Source organism: Musca autumnalis, unplaced genomic scaffold, assembly GCF_047663935.1.
Source record: "Musca autumnalis isolate F117 unplaced genomic scaffold, ASM4766393v1 scaffold_2, whole genome shotgun sequence".
Classification (NCBI taxonomy): domain Eukaryota; kingdom Metazoa; phylum Arthropoda; class Insecta; order Diptera; family Muscidae; genus Musca; species Musca autumnalis.
In genome coordinates this window covers 96,154,459-96,176,463 of record NW_027411755.1, presented here as the reverse complement: position 1 = coordinate 96,176,463, position 22,005 = coordinate 96,154,459, and the positions used below count along the sequence as shown (strand labels likewise).

Sequence of the window (22,005 nt, the reverse complement as noted above, 5' to 3'; positions counted from 1 at the left end):
GGACACATAGGGATTACGGGAAACGAAGTAGCAAACTCCTTAGCAAAACAAGCCAGGGAGCTACCTACAGTAAGTCTAGACAATGCCAAACCTTTAAAGGCGGCGCGTATAGAACTAAAAGCTTGGGCAAAGAATGCTCATGTATCCCTATGGAATAACCAGGAAAAGGGAAAAACTATAAAAATCCTATGGGGAAACCCAGACCAGGACAAAACAAGTGACCTCCTAGTGATGAGTAAAAAGGATATCAGTAGACTGATCGGTGTCCTCACAGGGCATCTAGGACTACAAGCGCATCTGCACAGGATAGGCTGTGCAGAGAATAGTGAATGCAGGGCATTTGGCGAGGACAACGAAACGTTGGAACACTATCTCTGCCACTGCCAGGCTTTCACAAACTTTAGAACTCAACTAATGGGAAACGACATAATTACAGGACTCGACCATATCAAGGACATCGGGTTCAAAAACTTGAGGGACTACGTCAATGGGACGGAACTCCTAAAATAACAACTTCCAGGACACATAAAATTAGAGCGCACAACAGGCCTCTTCTGGCTTAAGTGTATGCCCTTTCTTCTTAAGGACATGTGGTGATCTTGAATAAGAGGGGTGATTCAAAGTTAATAAAGTTCACTTAAAAACGCAAGTCTTCGTTGTTTCATTGGTAAAAGGTATCCACCTTCCACGAAGGCCTACTACACTTTTTATTTTTAACAAAATATTACTACTGTTTTTTTTTTCACAACTATATTCTCACGTCCACAAAACCGAAAAACAGCGTAATATCTATAGATTTTAGGTTAGGGATTTTTAGTCCGATAATATCGATAGACGAAACTATCTATCGATATTGAATTTTTAAAAGAATAATCGATATTATCGATAGTGCCATCGATTATTTGCCAGCTCTACTGATTTATGCTTGGTTTACATTTACGAAATCCACTCGATTTCAACTGTCAATTCCTTTGCGTATACGTAAAATGAAAACTCATCCGAAATCCGTTGGATTTCAATTGACGTTTAAGCAATGGAATTGACAGTTGAAATCGAGTGGATTTCGTAAATGTAAACCAAGCATTACAGTCTGTTTCTGTATGTCGAAACGAAAATGTGTTCGAATAAAAGACTTTAAAACCTTAGTTTTCCAAATATTTTTACCTTTGTTTTTGCTTTAAAACCAAAAACAAATTTGAAAACACACAAGTAGTAGTAGTACTTTATTTGAGACTCTTCTTCTTTTTTGTTGTACAAGGTAAAAAATGTTAGCGATCGGTATAAAAATACACTTAGAATTATTGTTGTCTTATTCTAATACACAGTGATATGGATGTTGCTACTTGCACATTAAATAACAGCTGATAAAAACGCTAAGTAATGGGAGTGTATCAAAGAGAACTAGGCTTGCTCCCGGCCTATTACATTGACTCACAGAGCTTTTCCGTTTGTTTATAACAAAAAAACTTACAACTAGATAACACTTAAAACTAAACAAATAGATACAGTAATTTCTGGTTACCTGCATCATTCATAGCTGCATTTTGGCGTTACCTGACCAAAAATCTGTTTATAGGCAACTATTCTCTAGATACCGTTCAAGATATTATGTTTTAGTGAACATTCAATAGCTGCATTTTCGGCATAGCTGCATCAAAATTTTGGTGATTTTACTTCAATTTGGTTGTAAAATTTACATATATCTGCACAAAAAATTGTTAAATTTTTTGCGAACTCAAAACAAGGATAAAATTCAACCACTCCGATTTTGTATTGATAAGAAGTGTGCAAAACAAATACAATACAAGGAAAGATAATGAATTGAAAAAAAGTGTAACGTGTTCTCTCCCGAACTTGAAATATCACTCACTTTATTATTTCAACATTGCTTATAGCTGCACATCATATGCACGTAAGTAATATTGAAGATATCGGCCTTGTTGGGCAGGTAAGCGAATTTAAACTTCCTGCATTTTGGGGATTGCTGCACAAGAAGTCGTGCAATTTTTGATTGTGCAGGTAAGCAAAAAATACTGTATCTGCATAATGTTAATTAATGTAAGCAGAATGAACATGGAAACCTGTAAGTATCACAAATATTTGTAGTTGATTGTTCAGGTAATATTTAGAACTATAATTTAAGAGAAAATTATATATTAGGTGTGTTCGTTTACTCAACAATTTGTACAAATTTGTACAAGTCCAGTAACTTCTTGTAATCGGCTAAGGTCTTTTGCATTGTGCTGTAGAGTAAACGAACAACATCCAGTAACAATTTGTACAAGTTTTGAGTAAACGAACACACATATTAGTAAATTGACTTTCTTTTCAGCCCCTATTTGTTGAGGGAACTGTTTTTTGGTAGAATTCTGGTAGTGCGTATTGATCCGGTACGTTGTCAGTAACTTCGTTGATGATGCCAACTGGCGATAAGTAAGCTGAACCAGACCATGTAAGGTGTTTTTCAAGTTGGTATAATTCTTTCAATAGATCATTTTCATGAAAATCAAGCTACTCTGTAAACATTCTTAGGTGGTGAAGTGCGTAAAGACAGAGAGGCTGAACTCCCGATGACTCGTAGATGTGACTGTTGGAGTGCTTTTTATTTCTATTTACGTAATGTTTGTTTACGCACTTTCGTAATATTTTACGCTCAAATATCTCCAATTCTTTGGCTACTATCGGCGAGATAGTAAACCAGATTGGAAATCCGTAAACCATGATTGATCTAATCATCACCTTGTACAGAAGAAGCATTGTTTGTTGTGGCAAATGTCTGTTGTTGAAAAGGAAAGAAAATGAACCAGCAATACGTTTGGCTTTGAGCAGTGTAGAACGGCCGTGTTTGTTAAATTTTATTAACTTATCAAAATGTATTCCCAGATATTTAATGCTGTTAGAAAATGGAATGTTGACCCCATCGAGTGACAATGTCAGTGTTTTACTCTCCGGAACGACTAGTCTTGGGCATTTGCCAGATGCATTTCTAATACATATTGCTTCAGATTTGGCAGCGTTTATTTTTATGCCCCATGATTTGTAATATTCGTTTATTATTTCAAGGTGTGCCGCTGCTTTATTTAGAGCATTTCTTGGAGAGATGTCGTGGGAATATATAAGGCAGTCATATGCATATAATATAGCCTGAGAATCACGTGTCACATGTGGAAAATCATGTAGGAACAGGTTAAACAGAAGTGGGGCAAGTACACTTCCTTGTGGTACTCCACTTTGCACCAATCCATAAGAAGATAAGGAATTTTAAATTTGTACCGTAAATTGTCTTTGTGTTAGAAAGCTCTGAGTAACTTTTATCAAAATCGGATCAATTCTTAAATACACGAGCTTGTACAGAATCCCCTCGTGACATACCGAATCAAATGCTTTTTCTATATCTAAGGATATAGCAACCGTACAGTTTTGATCTCTCAATTTCGTGGTAATGTCATGGTGGAATTTCATGAGAGCATGCTGTGTCGAATGAGCTTGTTTAAAACCAAATTGGTAATTAGAAATAGGATTTATAATAAACTGGTTTTCCATCTTTTCTTTCAGGACACGTTCATACAATTTTTCTATATTGGACAGCATGGAAATTGGACGGAAATCGGATGTAGTTTCGCTGTTCGCCTTTTTTCTTATAGGAATTATCTTCGCTACCTTCCACTTGATGGGGAAGTATCCATAATTTAAGCAATTATTAAATATAATGGTAAGGAACTTAATAATTGTTTCTGGTAATTTTTTGATTAAATAATTTGAAGTTCCATCAAAATCACTAGATTTTTTGTTATTAATATTCTGAATAATATTTCTTATATTTTCAGAGCTCGTGAAGCTCGTGAAAACACACAAAAGTTTGGGCGTGTTTCGCCATACAGAAACGGGCTGTTATAGCTCATTTAGACTAGCCATAAATCCTCAACTGGATTTAATAACTCCATTACAAATCTAATTGCATATATATATATATATACCTTTGGGGGTTTTAAATGACAGTCAGCTGATTTTTGTTCATAGCACAATTACCAAGGTAGATGCATCAGCCCATCTAATCGATTTGAAACGTCAAAAGAGGTTCTTGTAAATTGAATTCGTCTCAAAAAACATACGGTAAATTACAAATTTATTGTTTAATATTGAAAATGTTACCCTGCGTTTATACACGACAGGACAGTGGAGTTCATGTATTGATTGTCAAAATCCGAAAACTTGCCTGGCAACTGCAAAAACGGTTGTAAAATTGAAAATCATGGATTTATTTTTGTTTTTCGTTCACATATTGTATTTTTGTGCATGTTCTTTTGTTTTCAAAACATTTCAATTATTATCTCACACATTTTTACAAAATATTTCAAACAATTGTTAACCCGACTGTCTTTGAAAAAAAAATGATAGACAGCTGGAAGACACTGACAAATGTTTGCATGGGTTAGTAAATCAGAGTTGTATTTGAAGACAAACTGTCTGGTGTAAACGCCTAGTTAGAGTTAAATACTTGAATGCCTATTTGTTACGTTAGCACATTATAGTGGCATAATGTTAATGCTAACTAATGAACAAATAATGAATTATTTTATCGTTAATACATCGTAAATATTAGTCTTGGTTGATTAAAATCAACTTTGTATATCAAAACAAATTAAATTTTTTTCGCCTTGATTACACATTTTTACATGTTATAATATTTTTGTTGTAGCAATTCACCGATGCATCTACCTTGTTTCTTTTGCCAGCTTGCAACTTATAAAATTTGGTATTCAACTGTTTATTACAATAATAAATGCTAGTGTAAATTTCATTTAATGATTATAATGGTTGGCATCGCTGAGCATACAAGGCCTACCATATTTATAGTAAAATGTTATTTTAATTCCAATCTGGCAAGGCTTGTGGTGGTACAAACGAATGAATTCCGACTGGTCTTTCAACATTCGTAAATTCTCAAAAAAAAAAACAGCTTTTTGCTAGTATTGTGTGATTTACAAAATATTGAGGTGTATCATTTGGAAGAAGAGGATTTTAAAGTTTGTGAAAATATCTGTGTATCCTTGAATAAAGTGTTTCAATGGCTTCTAGTGATAAAACCGTGGACGATTCTCTATATCCAATTGCAGTTCTTATTGACGAACTCAAAAACGAAGATGTGCAGGTAATGAATATGTACACACATTCATATACTTATGTATCACGCAATTATTACAAATCAAATGTGGTTAAATGCCACCAACCAATACATATTTTTATGTATTAAAAATTTGATTTGTCTACGAAAACGCCAGTTGCATAGACCTGACATTTCCATGCGGAATATTCAGCTATGCTAGAAACAAGCGTTTTTAAGTCCTTTCATTAATTTAATAAAATAGCCGAGGTGTGTACTCACTCTAGTCTTCTAGTCTGAAAGACATCCATGGAGTTTAAACTATGCAAATCATAGGCTTATATAGGATTTACACTCAGTCTGGATTTGTATAAAATTTCACCACAGGCAGATATCAGTGCCTCTGTCGGACCAGGATGAATGTTTGGACTGGATTCGGATCCGTCTGAAATTTTTATCACAGGTAGGGCTTGCAGTGCTGATCACGCTAATGTATATATCATGGGCAGGAAGTCCATACTTCCCGAGATATAGGCTCCGAAAGTTTAAAAATTTCCTTGGTTTTGACGATAAGTGTAGTTTAAATCGAAATTTTTTCACATATAGCCGGCCGAAGGCCGGGGATTTAAGACTTTCTCCTATGGACAGGAACAAATCTCGGCTAACGCGAACAAAAATTTCCTTTAAATCGAAATTTTTTTATCATCGATCCGAATCCAGTCCGTATATTCAACTTATGCCAAAGTTGTAAACTTCGCTCATATGAAGTAAATGGTATCTTGGCTTATCTTTCCTTTACCGACCCACCTCAGAAAATTATGAAAAAATTACCACAGATAGCGCTTTTTATCCCGATTCCAACCATGTATTGCTTTTGTTGCGGAAATGTATACTTTCCGAGATATGGGCCTCCAAAGTTCCACAAAGGCCCTAGTATAAAATGTTGGGAAACCACCGCAGAAAATTATGACAAAATTACCACAGATAGTGCTTTTTATCCCGATTCCAACCATGTATTGCTTTTGTTGCGGAAATGTATACTTCCCGAGATATGGGCCTCCAAAGATCCACAACGGCCCTAGTCTAAAATGGTGGCAAACCACCGCAGAAAATTATTAAAAAATTACCACAGATAGTGCTTTTTATCCCGATTCCAACGAAAATATTTAAAGAAAATGTTGTTCCCGTTCCCGAGATTTGCACCTGTCCATAGGAGAAAGTCTTAAATCCCGGCCGAAGGCCGGCTATTTGGAGAAAAATAGGTTAGGGTCTTTGTGGATCTTTTGAGGCCCATATCTCGGGAAGTATACATTTCAACAAAAGCAATAACTCGTTGGATTCGGTATAAAAAGCACTATCTCTGGTAATTTTTTCATAGTTTTCGGCGGTGGTTTGCCAAAATTTTAGACTAGGGCCATTGTGGAAATTTGGAGGCCCATATCTCGGGAAGTATACATTTCCGCAACAAAAGCAATACATCGTTGGAATCGGGATAAAAAACACTACCTGTGGTAATTTTTTCATAATTTTCTGCGGTGGGTCGGTAAAGGAAAGAAGTTCCGGTATCTTAAGTAAAGGAACGCTTTTTTTTCTTAGGGAAGGCAATTCCCGAGAGGCGGGGAACAAGTGTCGTTTAGGGGCATCTCTCGGAGCGGTCCGAAATTTTAACCATAGTTAGCCCTTGGGACGCTGAACACAATGATATATAGTTTCCGGGAGGGAAGTCCATACTTCCCCAGATATGGGTCTTGACATTTCGGACAGGGACAAAAGTTGGCTACGCGATCAAAACTCTCTTTAATTGAAAGTGTTCTTAAGAAGCCGGCTTTGGCCGGGGAAAAATATGAAATTTTTACCACAGGAATTTCTTCTCGTCATAATTAAAAAAAATTAAGTCCTTCGGGGGGAAGTCCATACCTCCCGAGAAATGGGCCTTTGAAGCTCCGGAAATTCCCTTGTTTTTCATTATCGTCTTTTTTGAACGGATAATGACAATATGGGTACCCTTGTAAAGCTTGCAGAATACACTATCATATGCAATACAACGGATATATAATTAGCCGGCCTTCGGCCGGGGATTTAAGACTTTCTCCTATGTAATTTTTGTAATTTTGTAATTTTTTTCCAAGCAAACAAGGCAATTTTCGGAACTTCAGAGGCCCATATCTCGGGAAGAAGGACTTCCCCCAAAAAGCTTTATAGTTTTGCAATCAGGTAAAATTTCAGATTTTTCTGCCAACTGTTCGTATAATGAATTTATGCCCCCCGAAAGACCGGGGGTAACAATTCATAGAAACAAGAAACATTTGCTTTCTATTTAACATAGTAAAAAATCAAGAACCCTATACTTATCAAACCATTTTTTCCGATTCTGCATTCCACAAGGAATCCTCAATAAATTTTGTATTACTATAATCACAATATTTTCGAGCATTCGTTTAAAATGCGTGTATCGCGACTATGGAATACTCTTCCACCATTTTTAAAAAAAATTTGCTATATCGCCTCATACGTTTAAGTGTAAACTGCTTTCGTACTTCTTGCATCAACCCCATTAAATAGTAAATTCTTCGATCACTGGCAATATCTATAAATATTTTTTGTATTAATTTCTATCATTTGTAGCCCGATATTGGGCTTTTTTTTTGATAAAATAAATAATTGGGTAACCTCCGTCCTCCACGAAAACTGTACGTTCCCGTGCTCATCGCAACAATACCTACCTCTAGGAAAAATTTCAAAAAATTCGGAGATTTTGTTCCTCACAAATATATATGACACTTATTGCGGAAGTTCATACTTCCCGAGATATGGGATTCTGAAGTTCCGAACATTCCTTCGGATATTGATAATATAGATACCATTGTATAGCTTACACTATGTGGCACGAAAATTATTAACCATATTCTGACATCGCAGTGTGAAAGAAGACCAAAAAAGATAAGAGACGTGCCTCGCAGTTTTTCTCCATCTCATCAACTTTCGCGGTTATAGGTCTCCAAAGATTTGAGGCTTTTATGTAAATAGGGATCATTTTATCAGGATTATAAATTCCAACCCGTTAAGAAATTTGACATAATATTAGAGGCAAAGTCGTAGCTCTTCTCACAAAGATCAAAAATTGGGAACATATAAAATCAATTAAACTTCATCTTCAAGTCAAAAATCGCCAAGGTAAAATTACTCTCAACATTTTTTTCTCGGGTTTTGGTCTACAGACATGAAACCGATCAAGTTTGAAGCAAACAACCACCTTTAAAAATGTACCTTAGATCTCAATAAGCATCTTTCTAGAACATACCAACTCCGTATAAACGGCTCTGAAAGGTCAAAATACCAAAGCAAGTGCGTTCTTTATTCTTTGTTCGCTGTACAAAATTATAGAAAACAATTAACTACGGTTATGTAGCAAATTATCAGTAAACAACTTTCTGTCTGCAAAAAGTTCTTAAAAGTCAAAATTTTTTCATCGATTCTGGTCCATATATGGGCAATATTTTTGAAAATTTAACATAGTTGAAGCCAAGGTTTAGCCTTTAATAACTCTCGAAATGTAGTTGTATATTGTACAAATTAAATACTTTTGGATAAAATGAAAAGTTTTTAGACTTGGCAAAAAATATTGGCCTTAAATGTTAATTTGCGTGGAAGATGTGGCTACATTTATGTTAAATAATCGGTAAAAATGGGTTGAAGCCAACGTGTCATTTTTTTTTGTTTTCTCTCGTTTTGTGATTAAAACACAATTTTCACGATTTCCCCGTCAAAGTAAAAGTAGAAGGCAACTAAATAAGGATCATCTCACTAGTGTATAACTTCTCAAAATTTGATCTGCGTCTTCCATTAAATGATGCTGACATTTTGAAGCCAGATTTTAAGTGTTTTTTGAAATTTTCTCCTAATTTCGTTCCGCAAACAGGTTTTTAAAAAAATCGTATATAGGATAGTAGAACTCGCGATTCTGAGTTATCTGATATATGTGTCGTGAATGTAGCCTACACAGCTTCACAGAAATCTGCATCCAAATACGAAAATTTTGTGCGAACATTTTTCTAAAAATCATATTTTTCGGACCTAATTTTTACAATTTTCATTCGATTTACTCGTACTTGATTGCAAATTTTAGATTTTTACGTTGCGGATCTAATAAATCTTTACTCATGAAAAATCCATCTACTAAAACGCGAGATACGAGAAATTCCAAGGTAGGAAAACCACCTAAAATTGTTTTCGAAAATATCGCAAATTTTATCGCGTATTCTGCGGGCCGTTTCCACTCAATGAATGGGAAACCTTCTTGTGAATGTAGACAAAGCAAAATCCGCCCATTTTCTTGGGAGTTTCAAGAAAAATAAAAGAAGCACTCTTATAGAATTTTTCCCATATTTTCAACTCTAGAATGCATGTGAAAACTATTATTCCAATCCAAAATTTGTTTTTTGTAATGCTAACTACTATCCCGATGATTATAAGTTTGGTCTCATTTAATTCCCCGTGGAGTCTGTACTTAAAACTGTTACTTTCTGTAATTTTTGAAGGGTAAATGGACCTATATTTTCAAAAAATTCGGATTACATTTAAGATTTTGTCAATTTTTTGTATTATGCAATCTACTTAATGACGTGATTAGTGTTTCCTACTCAGGCCAAACCTTTAAAATTTCTTTGAGTTTTTAACAGTTTGTTACTTCCAGGCCTGAGCAGGGGAAAACGTCAGCAATAATTTAGTTATTTGTGAATTTCAGCTTAAAGAATCATTTCTAGAATGTTCATATATTCTACAAAGTTGTTTATTGAAGTCTTAGGTACATTTTTGTAGTTGACTGCATCCTTAATTTTTGAGCGGTTCAATATCTGTGGAGCAGAATCCGAAAAAAATTAAAAATTATAATAATTCTAAAGTGTTTTGCTATTTTGACCTTTAAGAACCTTTCGCAGACAGTTTTTATGTTCCAGAAAGTTGCTTACTGATATATTTGCTACAAAATTGTAGTCGATCATTTTTTTAATTGTGAACGGTTTAGTATCTATGGACCAGAAACAGGGTAAAAAGAATGAAAATCTGGGGGCCCGGGAGTATATCTCTAAAACCAATTAGAAAATTGTTTTACTACCTTAATTTTTTTATTATTTATTTAATGGAGAAAAGTTTATTGTTGTGCGTCATAAAGTGCTAATATCTGCTATAAGTAGCATACCCACCAGAATTTTTTTCCTACCATTAACAAAGTTGTAGCTGAAAACAACCGTAAACGAAATTAATGCTCAAATATTGGTTAAATGGTATTAAAATCTGCTGTAATTTCGGCCTATAGGCTAACGATAAAAATGTATCTCATCGAAATAATGACCTTTGACTTCTCATATCTTTCGACAAAAGCCGCTTCAAATAATTTGGCGTCGATTTAGCCCATTTCGTTCTTCTGTCGGGCTCGAGCGCATGAAAACGGATCAATCGGACTTTAAGTCATATTGGTTCATTCCTTTTTCCCACAAGACTACAAAATACTCGCATTTCGCTAAAATGGTGCGCACAATAACTCTCGAAGGTCCAAATCGATTTCTTCGAGACATACATTAGGCTCGAATATGGATTATATCGGTTCACTCCTTCAGGTACCTCGCACACAAAATTTCAATATCCGATTTCACCGAAACTTTGAACATCCTAAAATTACTTCCAGACGTACATATGTAGTATATCAAGTACCAAGAGGTTTTATATGCGACAACATCTTCGGATACTTCCCTCACAAAATTTCAACATATGTAAGTGCAATTTATGGGCTTGTTGGAGAATCCATTGGACATTTTGACCAATGCTACTGCTTGCGGTCTTGGTTACAGCGATGTTCTATTTTTCGTGGTAAGTCCATGCTTCCTGACATAACGGTTCAAAAGCTCTAAATCTTACCATTACCAACTAAAATAACGGTTTGACAATATAACTATCAAAAGGAATGACTTCCAAAATTAGGTCCACTTCCAAAATGGACCATTCTTTTAGGTATCTTCTGCACAAAAGTGCCAAACTTTTGCGCCCTTATCGAAGTCAAACTTATGAGCTCAGCATAAGCATTTAATCGCAACGCCCACAATCTTGAAGTTTTATACCCAAATGTTTCCATATTTTTGTCGGAAAGTTCATACGTCCAAAAAAAGCCACGAAATTCTGAAACTCCCTGACCACACAATTTATAGGACAAAAATGTTGGTTATGAAGCCCGTATTCTATCTGTCTATTGATATACATAAGTCTCAACTCACACAAGCTGTCGGCAAATCCGACTGATACTTTTTTACTTGTTTTCGAGAAAACAAAAGTTATGAATTTTCATAAGTTTGCCTCCGCTGTGCCGACAGAAGTCATAGTCCCTGGAAAGTTTTAAATGTCATCGAGTTCATAAACATCTAATCGTACAATTAAGATAGAAATAAGGCGAAACAACAACCATTGGTATACCAGTAGAGCGATTCTCTAACTCAATTTTTGAGATACCGACAATTGTCGGTAAAATTAAAATACTTATAATTTCGGTAATTACCGATTTTTTCCGTAAGTTAGCGACGAATAAAAAGCAGTCGTAAAGTTATACCGATAGTAAGACTGTTGTCAATTTTTATTGAAATTTGCATATATAATTTTGCGTTGAAATTTTACCGATTTTTGTCGGTGTTAGACAATCGCACTACTGATGGAGTTTTTCGACTTAACCTATTTTGTCAGGACTTAGCTAAAATTTTGCCTAGACAGAATGTTGATTTCGTAGTCTCAAACAGTACTGCGAGTAGAATTCGGAGTCTATGAGTCGTAGTTGATTTCGCTCGACTCCTGATAAGAATGTTTTCTCTTTTTTCTAAATGCCTGTTCCAGAACCTGCAAGAATCTACACATTTTTACTACTAAAAATGAGTAGATTCTTGCAGTCCTGCAACAGACCATAAATGTAGTTTTCTGAATTTTTTAGTTGGCTTGCTTGGACTCTATCACTTCTGGTAAAATATTAAAGTTTTGGTGTTCGGTACAAGCCCAATCTGCACTCGCGGATTCGATTTATTCTTTTTTTGGAGTTATTTATTTCAATTAATTAATGGTATACAAATAACATTAATAGGTTTTTAGATAGATCTTCTTATCAGAATCAGTCCTCGTGGTAAAAATGTGTTAAATTGATAACTTAATAAGGAAAAAATAAGACAAAACTTTTTAATGGGACTGAAGTTAATATGGGATATAGGATATGTACTTTAAAGAGGAAGAAATACTGAAAATCTTTGAAATATAAAGACTACTCGTAATTTATTATACTCTGTTCTAAATTTCAAAGTTATATATAAATATTTTGTAAACTCTCTCTATTGAAATTATATACTTTGTATCAATATTTTATATATAATTTACTAAAAGCCCTTTAAAATAGCTTTATGTAACGCTACACAACATTTTTTAATTTCATAATTTTTGGTCAAGTTGTGTGTCGTTCGAATTACTACCAAACGCCTAATGCTTTAGAAAATGTTTGTTCGATTGAAAACAAAAATAATTTAAATATTTTTCAAAAAAAAAAAACAAGTTTGGTGGTAGTTCGAACGAATTGGAATCGTCTTAGTGAAACAGGCCATAAGTATTTTATTTGCAAAAAGTTATTATAAATGTAAACATTGCTAAAATATGAAAATTTTATGAAATGGATTCAAATTGGACATTGTCGAAATGTGAAGAACAGAATGCTTTTTTCATGACTCTATCACAAGGAACAACTTCAAATAAATTTTGTTGGGTATTTAAATCATTTCAATTTTTTTCAATTTTTTTTTATATTTGTCGTTGTATGTATGTAATAGCTGATGACCATAGTAGTTAATGCTTTTTTACTGTATATACTCTTATATTTACTATAAGTTTATATTTATAAATAAATAAAAATAAATAAATAAAAACATTATATTTTTGGATATATTTGAGGTCAGTTGCGTGCAAAATAATAGCAGTGCGGAACTGCTATGTACGAAAATTGCAATAATACTGTTATAAATCGTTAAAGCAATTTTATTATCTGCATCAGCGAATTCTTATAAGGTGCCTGACCTCGATGGCTAAAATATTTTACATAAATATGCAACTATTAAGAAACACCATCAAAGTTTTGTGCTCAGGAAGGTTTTTCGTGTGCAACATAATAGCAGTGCAAATAACCCAATTAAAATGAAAAGCTGTTCATTTATAACTTTTTATAATACTTTCTTGTCGAGTAAGCTATGTAATTTTAGAGGCAATTTCAATGTGGGTCATATGAATATTAGAAGCTTTTATTTAAGTAAGAATACTTCTGTAATTCATGAACCTAAGGAACATTTTAGAGCGGAATAATCTTGACATTTTTGGTGTGACAGAATCGTGGTTAAAACCTACAGTTTCGAATGAGGCCATACTTATACCCAACTATATTTGTTACAGGAATGATCGTCCTGATTGTAGAGGAGGTCGTGTTGTGTTATATGTTGCACAGGACATGAGACATAAACTTGTGTGTAGAGGAACGTCTTATGGTTTTGTTGAATATGTTTTTTGTGAAGTAATTGTGAACTAATTGATGTAGTTTATTTGCCACATGGCGATTTTATGACCATGGAGGAAGATATATCTGAGTTGGTGGTTAGGTACTCCAATGTTGTTATTATGGGAGACTTTAATAACAACTTCTTTGACCTGCCCCGGAGTTTAATGGTAAGAGAAGTTTGTAGTCGATTGAATTTATCTGTTGTACACACACAATTCAATGCCAACGCATGTTGATGTTGCGCATTCCTCTACTTCTTTATTGGATTGTTTGTTTTTTGTTATCTTTGGGTTTGTTAGCGTGTTCGAACTAGTTTTCGTATCCTGGAATTTCTGATCATTCGTTTATTTTTGTATTTTTTATTGTACCGAGTTGTCGTTGTCGGAAATTTTATGAGTATGTACACTATAGTTCTTTTGACCCTGCAGCGCTTTCTAATGCCTTTGTTTTGTGCAACTTCGATGATGTGTATGCTGTGGCAGATGTTGATTCTCAGGTCAATGTTTTGGATTGTGGCTTTCAGTATTTGTAAGGTGTTGTTCCTATTAAAAGAAAGTATTGTAGGATTAACCCAAATAAAGCCACTGGTCGTTTAAACGCCACAAAAAATGGTTGCAAAAATTGACGTAAAACTCTGGTTTTTTTCGAATATTTTTGTTATCTGTCTGTTATCTGTAAGTTCCCGCTGATAACGCTTCATTTGACCTACGCATTTCCACGCAATTGGCCAAAAACCCAACCTATTCAAAAAATCGACTTTTTTGTAATTTTCGACTTTTGATGAAACATTTAAATATGCGATAACAATTTAATCAAAAATGAAGACAGGGATTTGTTAGGAATATAGTAAGAGTATTTTCTCAATCAAAAACCAAGGGATTAGCAGGTAAGGATACACCTATATTATTACCCTCCAAAGTTTTTGGAACTTTTAAAAGAAGACCCGATTGCAGGAAAAATATACGTTTTAGAGAAAAAAAGTTATTTTTAAAAAAATGCTTAAAAAATCTCAAATATACAATTTTCATAAAAATTTTTAAGTTTTCTCACAAAAAATTTTCGGCGCTAAGTGGGTTAATTACGAGGATTGGTTTAAATCTCCCGATATTCGAAATCATGTTTCGTTTAGGGATGCTGCATATAGTGAATATCTTCGTGATAAAAATATAGATAATTGGAAGATATTTTGTTGTTGTAGAAATCGTGCCAAGAAAGTCATAAGGAGGTTGAAGGTGGTTGCACATAAAGATATATTTATGAATAAAACCACAAAAGAGATGTGGTCAATATTGAGTAAGAATGTGATGAATGTGGATGTTGAGAGGTTGAATGCTGATTTTGTTTCCAATCAGTCTGTGGATGTCTTTGATGTTTCTTGTATTCCTGTTGGTGCTTATGATGGTTTTTCGTTTCGTTGCGTTGACTATGATGAATTGGCAATTGCATTTAATAAAATTAAGTCTAAAGCAGTAGGTTCTGATGGTTTCCAGCTTAAGTTTCTTAAGCTTGTGTTTCCTCTTATTGGTCAATTTTTGTTACATATGTTAATACCATGTTAACTGTGTCTGCGTTCCCAAGCTGTGGAAAATAGCCAAAATTGTGCCTATTCACAAAAGTGGTGACACTGGTGAATATAGACCTGTATCAATAATGCCGATTCTTTCAAAAATGGCAGAATATGTTATGAAGAATCAAATGCTTGGCTACATTAATGAACATTCGCTGTTGCATGAGAGTCAGTATGGATTCAGGAGTAATCGCAGCACAACATCCCTTCTTGTTGGGTTGACTGACAATATAAAGAATGCTGTCAGTGCTGGTTGTTGTTGCGTGTTGTTGTCACTGGATTTAGAAAAGGCCTCTCACAAATTAAATCATGCCAATTTAGTTAGGAAGCTGCATCGTCTATATCGTCCACAGCCTGTAAATTAATTTATTCATATTCGTTCAATAGGTACACTTTATTTTGAGAAAGATGTACTGTTTGGACTTAGTTCTACCTAGAGATATTAGAATAAGGTGCTTAAGTTACAGACCCCTTTATGTGCGTTGAGTCTGTTCACGTTTTCTCGTTCTGTGAGGAACACACAGATTCTTGTTCCGCGGTTGACTCCTTTGTTGAAAAAATCGTTTTATGTGAGAAATTCGCGTGTTTATAACAATTTGCCACCACGTGTTAAGATTTTTAATTCCTCTTTAAAATGTTACAAGAGTAAATTTTAATATTAATGAATTGCGGCATTCATAAATTTTGTCTTACAGCCTGTTTCACTATGTCGAACGAAAATGAAAACTAAAGAAAAACAACTAAACTCGTGTATGATTTTTAAATGTTGTAGTTGTCTTAATGCAAACACAAAATCAATATTGCCATGAAAACCAAAGTTTAGGTGTTTTTCGTTCGCAATCATTATACCCTCAGCCTTTAGGCTAAAGAGGGTATTTACACTTTGATACGACCAAAAATGTGCCTCATCGAAATAATGGTTTTAGACCCCAAGTATGTTTGTACGATATCCGTTTCAGACAATTTTGAGTAGATCTAGCAATGTCCGTCCGTCTGTCTGTCTGTCTGTCTGGCAGGCTGGTGCGCACGATAACTCTCGAACGGATCAATCGATTCGGTTCAAATTTTGGTTATCGAAATATTTTGTCCAGATTCGATTTAAGTTCGAAGATGGGCCATATAGGTCCACTCCTTCAGGTACCTCCCCCACAAATGTTCAAAAATTGTCGCAAAACTTGTGCGCACGATAACTCTTGTAGGGAATAACCGATTTAGTCCATACTTTGCACATCGTGTAATTTCTACCAAACTTAGATGAGGTTCCAATATGGACTCAATCGGTCCACTCCTTCGGGTACCTCCCACACAAAATTTCGGAAAAGTTCAGTTTAGGACCTGGTCTCGAATCGCTTTGATTTTTGTTTACGCAAGTTGTATTCGCTGTCCTCTATACGACACTGTAGGTTTCATTAGGGGCAAGTCCATACTTCCTGAGAAAATACCCTGAAAGTTACAAAAACCCTATGACACCGTGTGTAGTGGTTGGAGCGCAAGATAACTCTTGAACGGATTTGCCGATTCGTTCCAAAATTTGGCTTTCGTAATATTTTGTCCATACTTAGTTCAAGTTCAAAGATGGATTATATCGGTCCACTCCTTCCGGTACCTCCCCCACAAAAGTTCGAAAATGTTCGGGAAGTTTGTGCGTACGATAACTCTTGAAGGGAGTAACCGATTTGGTCCATATTTTGCACATTATGAAATTTCTACCAGACTTAGACGAGGTTCCAATATGGACTCAATCGGTAAACTCCTTCGAGTACCTCCCACACAAAATTTCGGAAAAGTTCAGTTTAGGACCTGCTCTCGAATCGCCTTGGTTTTTGTTGTAACATATTGTATTCACTGTCCGCTATACGAAGGTACAAGTTTCCTCAGGGGCAAGTCCATACTTCCTGAAAAAATAGCCTGAAAGTTGAAAAACAAACCCTATGACACCATGTTTATGGGTGGAAGCGCAAGATAATTCTCGAACGGAAATGTCGATTCCGGCCAAAATTTGGCCTTCGTAATATTGTTTCCAAACTTACTTTAAGTTCGTAGATAAGCCATATCGGTCCACTCCTTCAGGTACCTACCCCACAAAAGTTCAAAAATATTCGGAAAAATTGTGCACACGATAACTCTTGATGTGAGTGACCGATTTGGTCCATACTTTACACATTCTCATAATATCTACCAGATATAGATCAGGTTCGAATATGGACTATATTTGTCCACTCCATCCCGTACCTCCCACACAAAATTTTGGATAAGTTCACTTTAAGACCTGCTATTGAATCACTTTGATTTTTGTTGAAGCAACTTACATTCGCTGCCTCAATTACGATGGTAAATGTTGTTTCAGGGGCAAGCCCATACTTCTTGAGAAAACAGCCCGAAGGGTGTAAAAACCCCCTATGGCACCCCCATGGTCAATGTCGGCCCATTCCTTTAAGTACCTTTTCCGCAAAGTTTTTGAACTTTAATCCTAATCAACATTTTTGTCGGTTCATAGGACCAAAATTTTGAAACCCCCTAAATACATAAGTTTTTTGTGAAAAAAGTGTTTCAATTTGCACAGGCTGAGGGTATATCTCTGTCGGCAAAGCCGACTGATACTTTTTTACTTGTTTTCTTTCGACGTAGTGAAGCAGGCCCTTAATTTGTAATGATATTACTGTTGCATGGCTGATTCTATTAATGTTTATTTTGTTATATATGTATTTACGTTTGTTAATTTATAAAATTAATTTGAGATATTTTGAAGTTTTTAGCTACATTTTTAGCCGAATTAGCTATAATAATTTGACATTTCTTGTGATGCCGACATGATACGCTATCCAAAAATAGTTGTATGCTATACATATTTATTTGTTAGCAAGTCTCAAATTTTATTCACAGAGAACCAATTTGAATTAGAGACGTTTAAGACCGCTTTAAGCACAGACAGACTATCAGAAAAAATATTGAAAAACAAAAATATTGTTTTTTGTTTTGTCAAAATTGGTATGTTGAAAGGAGGTAAAGTCCATAAAAGTTTTTGTGGTTAATATTTTTTCTTTGGAATCAAATACTGCATGCATACGAGGTTGTTGAGTTTGTTTTAGAAACATCAGTGTAGGAAAATCAAGAGTTTTGTTTGTTTTCCACACACAAACATCATTTGATATAAAAACCAAAATGTGTTTTCATTCATCAAGTTTACGTACGAATGGAAAAAAGATTGTTACAACAACAGACTGTCTGCGGTGCCCACTGTAGCTCGAAAACGAATAAACCGAACAGCATATATTTTCGTGAGTTCATTAAGAACCTAATAATCTTGTCCTTACGCGAAAAGTGAATTCAAAAATATCCTGATTAAAAAAAAAAAAACTTAAAAAAATGATAGAATTTTGTAATACTGTTACAAGAAATTCAACTAATTTTTATGCTTCTACTTTTAATAAGTGAATACGGTGTTAAGTTTGTCCGGGTCAACATATAAATAAATCAAAATCAAATCAAAAATGTAGCTAAAACTTTATTAATACCGAAAATCGAGCGGAACCGCGCTTAAGGGGCTATACTGAAACGTGGACCTATGCCGTAAGTTCTGTGCAGAAATATGTTGTATCTCCAAACCTTGGAAATTCCGAAATTCGGGAGATACCGTTTAATGGGGGGTATCTCGGGAGGTGCCGTTCTATGGGGGCTATATAAAAACGTGGACCTTTGTCGTTAAATTGTATCCAGCTACTATAAAAATATCTATCAAAAATTTCCCTTGATCTTACTTTATCTTCGTTGAATGTGAACTCGCAGATTCAGGCGCTTAATGATGTTATATCTAATTTATACTCCTATGTTCCCACCATTCGTCGTCGACTTAGTAGTAATACAGATTCCTGGCTAAAATGCGGGGAAATTGTATTGGCTCGGTCGTTGCTAGGTTAGGTTTAGGATGCGCAGCTGCCGTGCTGGCAGCCACTCCACTCGGAGACCTTGAGGTCCATTGTGATCATACTGACTATTGAGGTATTTGTGTTGTATATGATGATGATGATGTTATGATGTGATGGGAATGTAAGTCGGCTATGGATGAAGTAATTGCGGATCCGGCTATATGGTGATGTGTGCAAGCAAATGGTGATGATGTAAGGTAGAAGTGTGATGTGATGTTTGTTATAGATGAGGCTGTATGATGTTACGTGTCTGTAGATGATGATGTACGGGTGATGGGTATATGGTGATTTGTGCATACGGTGATGGTGGTGTACAAGAGACATGAGCTGTGATGTATATTCTGGGTATATGGTGATTTGTGCATACGGTGACGATGGTGTGCAAAAGACATGGCTGTGATGTATATTCTGGGTTAATTGTTGATTTGTGCATACGGCGATGATGGTGTTCAAGAGACATGACTGTGATGTATATTCTGGGTATATGGTGATTTGTGCATACGGTGAAGATGGTGTGCAAGGGACATGGCTGTGATGTATGTTCTGAATGGTGCTTTTTACTTGCAGATGGTGATACAGGGCTGTTGATAATGATGATGAAGTGTGCTGAACATTTTCGTTGCGTGATATGGCTTACAATGAATATTTGAGGGACCCGACGACTGGTAATTGGAAAATTTTTTGTACATACCGTAACAAGGCCAAGTCAGTTTTACGGAGAGAAAGGAGGAAGTTTTATACAAATTTGTTTGATGGTTTAGATAGCTCCCAGATGTGGAAAAAATCGTGCAGGTGGCTATATGGATGAGGACTCCAACCCAGGGGAGATTCCAGTTGATGTTGAAACTCTAAACGATTTTTTTGTTCAACCCCTTTCCACCTTGGGTCCGAGACCTGTTCATCTTACTGCTTGTGTTACTCAAGGCCATACATTCTCATTTAATTGCGTATTTGAAGAGGATGTTGTTCGTGCTTTTGGTGCTGTGAAGTCGGACGCGGTAGGTTCGGACGGTATTCCGATAAAATTCCTGAAGATCATATTTCCTTATTTATCTGCTTATTTCCTAAAGTTTTTCAACTCAATTCTTACAACTTCTTGTTTCCCTTCGTGTTGGAAAAATGTCCGTGTGGTTCCAATACCTAAATATTAAGAGTCATTATGTATGGAAAATTTGCGACGCATAAGAATACTTCCCGCGTTGTCTAAAGTAGCCGAGCATCTTATGAAAAATCAGATCATAGATTATATAGTCGTTTCGTCGTGGTCTTAGTACCGTAACGCATCTTCTTCATCTTGGTGTGCTAGTAGTTCTTGATTTGTCTAAAGCTTTTGATAAAGTTGACCATGTATTATTGAATGAAAAGCTGAAGAATAACTTTTCCTTTGATAGCTCGTCATGTAGGTTGATTTATTCATATCTTTCAAACCGTTCGCAGTTTGTTAGCCTAAGTGGTTCTTTCTCAACAAACGCATTATCAATAGTGGTGTTCCGCAGGGATCCGTCTTGGGTCCGCTTCTCTTTATACTATATATCAATGATATCGTTAACTGTATAAGTAGTCGAGATTGTTTCCCATTTTTGTATGCAGACGACATGCATTTATTCTTTAGAAATTGTTTGATTACAGATTTAGAAACTGATGTTAATTGTTCCTTAGAAATTATAAATCGTCGGCTTAACTCTAACAACTTTTCGGTTAATGTTCAGAAATCTAAGGCTATGTTATTTAAGCCCATGAGAAATATTAGTTCTTCCATTCGTATTTATTTGTAGTATTTATTTATAGTATTTGTAGAGGAGATCAGTCTTGTTCACTTGTTACTCGACAGACGTGTGTTTTTCTTTCGCATTAACAAGTGACGTTTCTTTGCAAACATCATCACACAGTTATCTTTTGTTAATTCTTAAACAACTACAACATTAAGCGCTCTCACGGTGAAGGAGCCGTTACTCATGGCTCCAACATGAGCAAAAAAAACAAACCAAACTCTCTGCGAACAGAGAACCAAAACTATTATCATCCATTGCAAACAATCGATGACGACAATGATGACGTTAACGCTGGAGAAGAAATAATTATCGATAATGAGACGATTAAGAAGGTGAGAGTACCACCAATAACATTGCTCAAATGCAAAATCGAACAGTTGCATGAAATGTGCAGAATGTTAAATATAACCGAATATTCGGTCAAAAAAATTTCTATTGGACATAAATTGTATTGTACCAAGGAGGAAGATTACAAATTAGTTTGCGAGAAAGCAGCATCTCAATTTGAATTTCAGTATTTCTAATATGGAACGAAATTCGATAGACCATACAAGGCAATCCTTTTGAATTTTGAGAAAAAGGACCCTAAAATAGTTAAAAATATGCTTATTGCTAAAGGGTTGAAATGTATAGATGTTAAAATCGTCATTAGACGCATAAATAATGAAGAACATATTATTTATTTATTTTTTATTTATTTATTTATTTATTTCAGTCTTTAGAACATAAATTCCTTACAGACTATGATAACAAAGTTAAATTTAATTAAATACAGTAATAAAATACAATTTAAAGTTCTCTTTCGAAATGCAAAACTCTAAATGTTGATTATATTTCCTTTGGTAGTTCATACTAATCTCATTAATATAATAAAAAGCACGCGTTAAGGGACTATGTCGAGCATAATTTGTTCGATGCATTGGTATATTAAAAACGTCAACGTACCTCATTTGCCGCGGAGGAGCATACATTGGTATCAATGATAATAATTCAGAAGAATTAATCGTATTATTCAATATATCAAAAATAAACAAAGCCGATTGAATTTTCCGTCTATGCTCAAGGGTTTGCAACCC

At 35.0% G+C, this 22,005-nt stretch overlaps 1 protein-coding gene across 1 annotated transcript in view; it reads left to right on the top strand.

The window, feature by feature from the left end:
- The first annotated feature begins 4,722 nt into the window (after positions 1–4,722).
- Pp2A-29B (Protein phosphatase PP2A regulatory subunit A) overlaps positions 4,723–22,005 on the top strand; it is a 38,283-nt gene continuing 21,000 nt past the window's right edge. Inside the window, exon 1 of the mRNA XM_073968571.1 lies at positions 4,723–5,152. Coding sequence (XP_073824672.1) covers positions 5,069–5,152 — 84 coding nt within the window. The 5' untranslated portion in view covers positions 4,723–5,068. The remainder of the gene's footprint in view (positions 5,153–22,005) is intronic.